Source organism: Poecilia latipinna, unplaced genomic scaffold (assembly GCF_001443285.1).
Source record: "Poecilia latipinna isolate Pla-1442-1.1 unplaced genomic scaffold, P_latipinna-1.0 Scaffold2938, whole genome shotgun sequence".
NCBI classification, from domain to species: Eukaryota; Metazoa; Chordata; class Actinopteri; order Cyprinodontiformes; family Poeciliidae; genus Poecilia; species Poecilia latipinna.
The window spans coordinates 1-9027 of NW_015115554.1; the positions used below are offsets into that span (position 1 = coordinate 1).

At 52.1% G+C, this 9027-nt stretch overlaps 3 protein-coding genes across 7 annotated transcripts in view; all 3 read left to right on the plus strand.

Moving 5' to 3' along the window:
• The first annotated feature begins 325 nt into the window (after nt 1-325).
• Nucleotides 326-2133, plus strand: cdk20 (cyclin dependent kinase 20). The gene is made up of 6 exons (XM_015022128.1): nt 326-543; nt 1100-1221; nt 1332-1394; nt 1471-1594; nt 1679-1834; nt 1916-2133. Exons 1-6 carry the CDS (start codon nt 415-417, stop codon nt 2105-2107), a joined length of 786 nt encoding a protein of 261 aa, XP_014877614.1. The 5' UTR covers nt 326-414; the 3' UTR covers nt 2108-2133.
• A 313-nt stretch (nt 2134-2446) lies between these two features.
• On the plus strand, nt 2447-4821 carry LOC106939655 (erythroid transcription factor-like). 2 transcript variants are annotated; one of them, XM_015022126.1, is made up of 5 exons: nt 2447-2765; nt 3251-3470; nt 3539-3684; nt 3902-4024; nt 4650-4821. In XM_015022126.1, the coding sequence occupies exons 1-5, from the start codon at nt 2469-2471 to the stop codon at nt 4737-4739; spliced, it is 876 nt and encodes a 291-aa protein (XP_014877612.1). In that variant the 5' UTR covers nt 2447-2468; the 3' UTR covers nt 4740-4821. The 2 variants fall into 2 exon arrangements, with proteins under 2 accessions (XP_014877612.1, XP_014877613.1); XM_015022127.1 differs by having other exon boundaries at nt 3251-3448; nt 3535-3684.
• Nucleotides 4822-6609: 1788 nt separating this feature from the next.
• Nucleotides 6610-9027, plus strand: part of LOC106939654 (uncharacterized) — a 14379-nt gene continuing 11961 nt past the window's right edge. The window contains exons 1-5 of one of the 4 annotated variants that reach the window (XM_015022122.1): nt 6610-7308; nt 7392-7593; nt 7662-8187; nt 8663-8724; nt 8818-8852. In XM_015022122.1, coding sequence (XP_014877608.1) covers nt 7515-7593; nt 7662-8187; nt 8663-8724; nt 8818-8852 — 702 coding nt within the window. In that variant the 5' untranslated portion in view covers nt 6610-7308; nt 7392-7514. Of the gene's footprint in view, nt 7594-7661; nt 8188-8662; nt 8725-8817; nt 8853-9027 lie in introns of all 4 variants that reach the window. The other 3 variants (XM_015022123.1, XM_015022121.1, XM_015022124.1) reach the window with 3 other exon arrangements.

The following is a 9027-nucleotide window of genomic DNA, read 5'->3' on the forward strand; positions in this document are numbered from 1 at the left end:
TTTGGTTCTGATGGTTCTGGGGGTTCCGGTTCTAATGGTTCTGATGGTTCTGGTCCTGGTGGTTCTAGTTCTGATGGTTCTGGTTCTGGTGGTTCTGGTTCTGTTTCTGACGGTTTTGGTTCTGATGGTTCTGGTGGTTCCAGTTCTAATGGTTTTGGTTCTGGTGGTTCTGATTCTGGTGGTTCTGACAGTTCTGGTTCTGACAGTTCTGGTGCTTCTGATGGTTCTGGTTCTGGTGGATCTGGTTTTGGTGTTTCTGGTGGTTCTGATGGTTCCATTTCTTATGGTTCCGGTTCTGATAGTTCTAGTTCTGATGGTTCCGTTTCTGATGGTTCTGGTTCTGGTTCTCCTCAGGTGGTGAAGCTGAAGGATTTCTTCCCTCATGGAACCGGCTTCGTCCTGGTCTTTGACTTTATGCTCTCTGACCTCTCTGAGGTCATCAGGAACTCCCTGCGACCTCTGACCCCGGCTCAGGTGAAGGGCTACATGATGATGCTGCTGAAGGGCGTGGCCTTCCTGCACCAGAACTCCATCATGCACCGGGTCAGCGCTGACTGGTCGTCACTTTACGTCTCATTTATTTTCTAAACTGAAAGAATTTATCAGAAGAATGAGAAATAAAACAAATATCAGTGTTCCCGTTGTTCCCATTGTTCCTGTTGTTCATATGGTTCCCAGTGTTCCCTTGTTCCCATTTTTAAAATTGTTCCCATTATTCCCGTGGTTCCCAGTGTTCCAGTTGTTCCCAATGTTCGCATTGTTCCCTTGATTCCCATTGTTCCTGTGGTTCCCAGTGTTCCACTGTTCCTGTGGTTCCCAGTGTTCCTGATGTTCCCATTGTTCCCGTTGTACCATCGTTCCCGTGGTTCCCGTTGTTCCATTGTTCCCGTGGCTCCCGTTGTTCCCAGTGTTCCTGTTGTTCCCAGAGTTCCCGTTCCCATTGTTCCCGTGGTTCCCATTGTTCCCTTGTTGCCATTTTTCCATTGTTCCCATTCTTACCGCTGTTCCCATTGTTCCCATTGTTCCATTGTTCCCATTCTTCCCGCTGTTCCCAGTCTTCCCAGTTTAAGGAATTCATCTGCTTTTGTTTCCTGTCCAGGACCTGAAGCCCGCCAACCTCCTCATCAGTTCCTCAGGTCACCTGAAGGTGGCAGACTTCGGCCTTGCCCGGCTGTTCAGTGATCAGAGGGAGCGGCTCTACAGCCACCAGGTGGCCACCAGGTAAGCAGCATAGGCTGTCTGCACTTCTTGTACAGACAGGAAGTCAACCAGCAGCTGCATGGTCCGTCGCGTTTTAGCAAACCTGACCCAGAAGTGTTTCCTCTCTCCAGATGGTACCGAGCCCCAGAGCTCCTGTATGGAGCCCGGAAATACGACGAAGGAGTGGACCTGTGGTAAGAGACTCTGCAGCGGTTCTGTGGGACCGTGCGGCGGTTCTGGTGGACCCGGTCTGAGGCTCTCTGGTTTCAGGGCGGTGGGCTGCATCTTCGGAGAGCTTCTCAACTCGTCTCCTCTGTTCCCCGGGGAAAACGACATCGAACAGCTCTGCTGCGTCCTGCGAGTCCTGGGGACGCCGACCCGGGAGAGCTGGCCTGTAAGAACCACACCTCACCGCTCAGCAGAACACACAGAGTCTAGAACCAGAACCAGAACCTCTGCCTTCTCTCCTCTGCTCCAGGAAATGGTCGAGTTGCCAGATTACAATAAAATCACCTTCAAGGAGAATCCAGCGATCCCATTGGAGGAGATCGTCCCTGACACCTGTCCTCAGGCTGTGGACCTGCTCTGCCGCTTCCTGGTCTACCCGTCCAGGCGGCGCTGCTCCGCCACACAGGTGAGCCCTGGGGAGCCAGGTGGCTCGTTAACGGACCGCTTATTAGGAGAGCTGATCTCTGATTGGTTGTTCCTCCTGAAGGCTCTCATCCATCCCTTCTTCTTCTCCTCTCCTCTTCCTGCTCACCACTCCGAGCTGCCCATCCCTCAGAGAGGGGGTCACCCTCCCCGCCAGCACCTGCAGGCTCCGCCCACCGACTTCTCTGTGGACCTGCCCCTGCAGAACAGTGTGGTGGACCCCACGGAGCTGCGGCCACACGCCTCCTGCCTCTGAAAAGACTCAAAGTGTTGGAAATGAGAGGGGGGAGAAGTACTGAACTACTGAACTGACTTTGGTTTGTTCATTTTGCATCAGCTGCTTTGTGACGTGTGTAACTGACTTGTTTCCATGGAAACCTGTGGTTGGTCTTCATGAACTCCAGTCCAGAATGAGGCCTCTTACTGGTGTTACTGGGAAGGCCAATAAAGTCTTCATTCCCATCTTCCACCCAGTATAAATGAGCTGGAATAGAACCTTCTGGTTCCCTCAGGATGATGGTTCTGGTTGGATTCACTGGGAGAATCCCAGTCCTCCCAGTATGGAAGCGGAGCACCAGGCAGGACTGTTTGGACCCGAGAAGCTTCAGCGCTGATCTATGATGTTGCTTCATGTCCGGTTTCATCACCAAAAACCACAGAACCAGAGCTGTGTGGGCGGAGCCAGTGATGTGGGCGGAGCCAGTGATGTGGGCGGAGTGCTGGCTCCTCTCAGAAGGAGCAAACCGAAGGAGCAGCTCTTCAGTCCTCTCTGTTGCATCAAAGATCCTCTACGACCAGACAGAGCTCTCACTCTCAAAAGAACAGAGATGATGTCAGGTGTGACTCCATCAGCTGATTGGTCATCAGGGTCTCCAGCCACCAGGGGTCAAAGGTCATCAGGTTTCAGGATGAAGGTAAGGACCTGCAGTGTCTTCTTCCTGTTAGTGGATCAAAGTTTTTAGGAACAATAATCTGGAAATCAGTTGACATTTTTTATTTGTGCTTTTCCATGTTGTTTCTCTGTCACAGTGGAACCAGTTCAGCTCCACTGGTTCCCAGTCAGTAGGAGGTCCAGCCCTCCTTTCAGTTCATGTCAGGATTCAGCCTGCAGCTGGGATTAAATCTGGCTCTCTGGTTAATCCAGGAGCCGATCAGGGCCAATCTGGAGCTGCTGTCAGCGCTGCGGCTCCTCAGGGCTCCATCTTTGGTCCCTGTTGCTGCCTCTGATCCGCCAGGCCCCCTGCTGGGGTTCCTCTGGGTGTCAGGATCCGTTTGTCTTCAACAGGCTCCAAGATCCCTGAACGCTCCTGACGCTGACAGCTGACCTTTGACCCTGACCTGAGCTTCCTTGCATATTTTTGCCTGTAACGATGTTGTTGGTTCTGATTGGTTGTTGCAGCAAGCTAACTGGTCGGCCTCGGATGAAGCCGAGCTCCTCAGACGGCCTCTCCGATTGGACGGCGCCAGCTCTCCGTCACTCGGCTCTTCCTACAGCCCACTTCCTCTCCACTCCTTATATGGGCATCCTGTTCTGGCTCCGCCCGCTGCCTTCCTGCACCCGTCCCCACCTGGATGGGACCTGCTCAGTCCTTCCTCGTCTCCGGCCTGCAGTGAGTCAGGTGAGTGTTTACCTGTGGCTGTTCTGGCCTGTGATTGGTGGAACCCTGAGCAGCTTTTCTCTCTGCAGAGCGCCGCCAGTGTTTCAGCTGCGGGACCCACAGCGCCCTCCTGTGGAGGAGGGAGGCAGCAGGAATGCACCTGTGTTCCACCTGCAGCGTCCGACAGCAGAACCGGGAGCAGAACCCGCCGCTGCTGAGGCCCAAGAGGAGAGCGGTGAGGTCACACCTGCTGGTTACCATAGAAACAGATATACCTGGGGACGGAGAACCTGTGAAAAGGTTCTCAGAATAAACCCATAGAACCGGGCCAGAACCGACCCAGTCAGAGGCTGCTGCTTCATCCAGACTGGAGGAAATTCAGCTCTCCTGCTGTTCAGCCTCCAGCCAGCAGGGGGTGCTGTGTTCAGCGTTCTGTCTTTTCCTGCTTTCAGGTGGCAGCCAGGAAAGGAACCCAGTGCTCCAACTGCGGGACGGGAACCACGTCTTTGTGGAGGAGAAACGCTGCAGGAGACACCGTCTGCAACGCCTGTGGCCTCTACTACAAGCTGCACCAGGTCAGCCTCACTTCCTGGAACTTTGTACTGACAGCCATCTTGATAGGCATTTGCTATGGCAACAATAAACAAGCCACAAGCTTAGAACCAGCGCTCGCCTCTTATATACTGTAAGTTCCTTACAGCTTTTAAATATCAGTGACATTTGCAGTAATTTTTACTGCTGAGTGTTAGCTTTGCTACTGCAGCTTTTATCTGCTAGCTAAGAGGACATGTAGCCTCTGTGTTTCTACTTGTTCTCCCTCTGATAGGCAGCAGAACCTCGTTGTTCACATGAAGAGTTCGTACATATTTTATAAATCCCTTTAAACATTGATCATAAGCGGCCATGTTGGATAAACTTTTCCTGTTCACTAGCATTGAGCTGCAGCAGCAGATCAGCGGCGGCTTGTCCACATTCTCTGTCTCATCCGGGTCGACCCAACAGCAGCCATTTGGTTCCCGTCTCTTTCACCTTGTCCAGAGTTCAGCTCGGCGCTCCACTGCCTACCAAGATGGTGGTTCTATGGAGCGGATTTTTTCTGGTTCTTTCTTGTGGGAACTTTTTATCACACAGAAATAATTAACTCTGACCAGAGAAGTTTGGAGTGGTGCAACGTGTGACCTTTGACCCCTCTGCCTGCAGGTGCATCGGCCACTGGCACTGAGGAAGGACGGGATCCAAACCAGGAAGAGACGATCGGCCAATCAGGCCGGAAGGGAGCTGACCAATTAGGGCCCTGGGCTGGCCCGCTGTGGTGAACCGGACCGGCTCCTCTGAGGATGATGATGATGTGGAATAAAGCATGTGAAGCTGGGCTCATGTGTTTGGTTCTGTTCTGGTCCGTTTGGACCCAGCTGGGCAGCAGAGGCAGATTCTCCTGCCTGGAGGCAGACAGTGAAGGCATCGCCCCCCTGCCGCCCCCGCCCCCCATGTTGTGCAACGCAGGAGGTTCTGGTTTTCCGGAACCAGACAGAAAAAGCCAAGAAAGGAAAAGGGAGAAGAAGAAGAAAACGGTTGGTGGTCTGAGGCCGAAACGCCTGAGAGGCACTAACGGACCCAACGGCGCCAGAGACCACAGAACACACACCTCACAGAACACACACCTCACAGAACACACACCTCACAGAACACACACCTCACAGAACACACACCTCACTGAACACACACCTCACTGAACACTGAACACACACCTCACTGAACACACACCTCACTGAACACTGAACACACACCTCAGCAAGTCGTGGTTGTTTTTCTGGTTCTGGTCGTCCAGGTGTTTCTTCTTCTTAACCATCCTGACGTCTTGAATAAAACATTTCATTAAACTGTGTTAACATGGACTAGATGTAAAGACGCTGAGTCGAGCTCTCAGGTTTAGAAGCTTTTCATCGGTTCTGACAGTAAAAACTGGAAATTCAACCTTCTGAAAAATAACAGAAATAATTTCTGAATCAAACGATTGGAAGAGGAAACAACAAACGGTGATAAAAACATGAATCCAGAGAAGAGGAATAGAAAACGTTTCTGGTTCCTGAAGCCTGACCTCAGCTTACACTTTTTACCAAACTTCAAATCTAAAAACTGATCAATGGTTATCAATAATGTGACTGCTCAGGTGTGTCAGCTGATCAGACGCAGAGTGGGGGTCAGAGGTCATGGCAGTCAGCAGGTTCTGATGAAGGACTCTGCTTGTTGCAGCAGAGAGCTTCAGGTGACCAAACCTGGATTAGAGTCTGGCTGCTTTGACATTAACTAACTAATTTAAAACCATCCCTCCATTTTGGAAGCCCTCGTCCCTCGAGGGGTCGGCAGCTGCTGCCTCCTGTTCTGGGCGAGAGGCGGGGTCACCAGGTCACCAGGTCACCAGTCTGCCGCAGGCTCACTTAAAACGTTTCTGAATTATTTATCTGCATCTTTTAATGATTACTGTAAAATTACTGCAATGAAAAATCTGCAGAATGGAGATCTAAAGTAATCATCAGCTGATCTATATCTGGATTGATTGATGGTAAATCTGCTTAATCTGTAAAACTTCCCAGGTCTTCAAAGTAAATATTAAATATTTTTGACAGTTTTATTCAGCTGAAGAACAGACTGTCAAAAATATTCATACATTTTGTTTATGAACTTATGGACAGTTTTTATTTTATTTATTAGGTGGTTTATTCATCCTAAAGGGATTAATAAGAATATTTGTTTAATTTCGCCCTGACAGATTATTTTAATCTCAGATCTTCATTAATCTGGTCTGGACGTTTTTTTCAAATGTCTGAAATGATTTTACAAGATTTTTTTTCCCCGTATAAATAAAGGATTATCTGATTATCGATTCGTTTTGAATGAATCCATACTTCCAGAACAGCTTGAAGACCAGTTCACGGTTCTTATTCCAGGACCTGGAACGTTCTTTTCGGATGGTTCTGTTCGGACGGTTCCGTCGGTTCCGCAGAAGCTCCTCCTCCATCCAACAAACTTTTAACAAACCGATCAGCCTGATTGATTCGCAACCCCCCAGTGCGCATGCTCAGAGGCGGGGCATGAGCGCCACAGGGTGCTGCTTTCAGGGGCGCCTCGGAAAGAGAAGAAGAATGTTTTGATGGATTAAACGTTCCTCAGGTTCAACTGAACGTTCACCAGAACCGTGTCGGTCAACATTGCAGAGATGGTTTGTAATCTCTGCACTGATTCGTCAGTTCGTGCGTTCAGCTTCAGACCGGAAGCATTTAAAGACTCGGCTGGAGTCTGTGGATTCCGACAGTCCTGAAGGCAGCAGCGGAGCAGAGGAGGAGCAGTTGAGGGTCTCGGAGCGGTGAGTCCCATTAAAGCCGTTTATTCCTTTTGGTTCGGGGCTTTATCCGGTCCCGGTCCCGAGCAGGCCGGACCGGACCCATGGGGCAGAGCGGGCCGGAACCGGGAGCTCCTGAGGCCGCAGCGGGAGCCCCACGCCGCCGCCGAGGGGCAAAACATGTCTGCTCCGGGGCTGCGCGCGTGCTTACGCGGGTCTAAGCGCGTGCACGCTATTCAGTGACAGATAGAGCGCGTGCAGCGTGAGGTTCGGTCCGGTTCGGGTGGTCTCTGGGTTCTGTTTGGCTGCAGGTTCGGTCTGCAGGGTCCAACAGCTGCACGCTCCATCAGCGGACTGCAAGTCCCAGAATGCTTTGCGGGAATCCTGGGAAAGTTTCCTCGATCCAGGATGAGATCCAGAAGGAGCGAGGCGGTTCCGGTTCTGATCTGTGGTCCAAACTGTCAGCTCAGGTCCTCCAGAGGTTCGGGTTACCATGACAACCAATCAAAGTCCAGCAGGGTTGAGTTAATGCAGCGCCACCTGGAGGCTCCGAGTAGCATGACAGCACTTCTTCTTCTCTGACATGTTTGTTTCTCCAACAGGTGTTTTGATCAGTCCATTGATTGATGATTGGCAGCTCATCAGCTAATTGGCTCATGGTAACAACCAATCAGCATGGACTCTGAGGCCACGCCCCCAGACCGCAGGACTCATCCTGATTGGCCATGGTAGCAGAGGGGACGCCTCATCATAAGATGGAGCAATTGGACGAGCTGAGCTTAGGGGCGGGGCTTGAAGTGGCAGGTGAGATGGACGGCGCCAGGTGTGTGTGCGTGATGATCAGCTGATGGTTGAATCTGTTGGTTGTGCAGAGGAAGCAGGATGTGGTGAGGAGGAGGAGGAGCTCTGTCACCAGCCTGAACCAGGCATGGAGGACGCTCCGCCCGACGCCAAGATGGAGGACGCTCCGCCGGGCACCATAACCATGGAACAGCGCTGGAGGCAGCAGTTCCCAGACCTCCGCTGCTGCTCGGTCGTCCTCCTCAGGCTTCCTGTGGAGACGCTGCGGCTCCGGCGGTGGGGCGGAGCGGAGAGGAGGCGGAGCCGGCGGGTCAGGTCACGCGACCTGTGGTCCGGCTGGGACTGGATGGAGCCACTGGACCCGGAGAACGGCGGCACCGGAACCCGAGGCTTCGTCAAGAAGGTGGAGGTGAATGCCCCTGAAGATGAGCCTGGGAAAACCCAGAGCCAGCTGCAACTGATGCGACGCCTGGAGCCGCCCTCTGGCCCCGCCCACCCAGATGACGGTGCCGCCCTGGGTGAGCCGCCGCAGAGCGACCACACCTACTGCCTGGGATTCAATACACCGGAGAGCAGCAGCCAATCACTGGAGGACAGGTAAGAGTGGGAGGAGCTACAGAGATGTCAATGAGTTAATCGGTAGGCGGCCATTTTAAGTTTTCTCTCATATCAAGGCTACAGTCTCTACTTCTGTCCTATTTCATCATTTATCTGCCTGTTGTAAATGACATAAAGGGTTAAATTACATTTTACCCAATTTTTGTGTCATCTGTGTTAAATACTGACTAAAGTTTTCTCACAGTTAAACTTGGACATTTATAAAACACAAAGCAGAGAAATGAGCTCAGCTCAGTGACCAGCTTATTGCCGCCATGTTTGTTCTCATCATCCTGTAATTGTTCCGTGTTTCTGTCTAGCGACTCTGTGATTCCTCTCCGTTACGGTGAAACTTCACCAGCAGGCTGTGAGAGGAAACACAGCGGTTCTGGTTCTGGTCGGTCCATCTGGACCAGAGAACCAGGCGCTGTCCTCCCCTCCCTTACCTGACCTTTGACCTCAGCGTCTCTTCCAGGCCACCGTCCCGGTTGTCCAGCTGGGCACAAAGAGACAGAGACGGCCACTGCTCACCTGCAGGTAGATCACCTGTCCTCCTGTCTGACCGGTTACCATGGAGACCAAACAGCAGGCTGACTTTTCTTCTCTGCTTCCACTTGTTTCTGATTCCAGAGAAGAAGAACGTACCGAGTGTGGTGCTGCGGAAGGTGAGGGCTCACGTGTGTGTGTGGGTGTGTGTGTGTGTGTGTGTGTGTGTGGGTGTGTGTGTGTGTGTGTGTGTGTGTGTGTGTGTGTGTGTGGGTCTGTGTGTGTGTGGGTGTGTGTGTGTGGGTGTGTGTGGGGGTGGGGGTGTGGGGGTGTGTGTGTGTGGGTGTGGGTGTG

Excerpts from the sequence above, each read along its gene's own strand:
- cdk20 (XM_015022128.1), top strand. The coding sequence starts at position 415 with ATGCTCTCTGACCTCTCTGAGGTCATCAGGAACTCCCTGCGACCTCTG. Across the intron at positions 1,222-1,331 it reads AGCCACCAGGTGGCCACCAG|ATGGTACCGAGCCCCAGAGC; the intron begins GTAAGCAGCATA and ends TCCTCTCTCCAG. Across the intron at positions 1,595-1,678 it reads CGACCCGGGAGAGCTGGCCT|GAAATGGTCGAGTTGCCAGA; the intron begins GTAAGAACCACA and ends CCTCTGCTCCAG.
- LOC106939655 (XM_015022126.1), top strand. The coding sequence starts at position 2,469 with ATGATGTTGCTTCATGTCCGGTTTCATCACCAAAAACCACAGAACCAG. Across the intron at positions 2,766-3,250 it reads CATCAGGTTTCAGGATGAAG|CAAGCTAACTGGTCGGCCTC; the intron begins GTAAGGACCTGC and ends TGGTTGTTGCAG. Across the intron at positions 3,685-3,901 it reads TGAGGCCCAAGAGGAGAGCG|GTGGCAGCCAGGAAAGGAAC; the intron begins GTGAGGTCACAC and ends TCCTGCTTTCAG.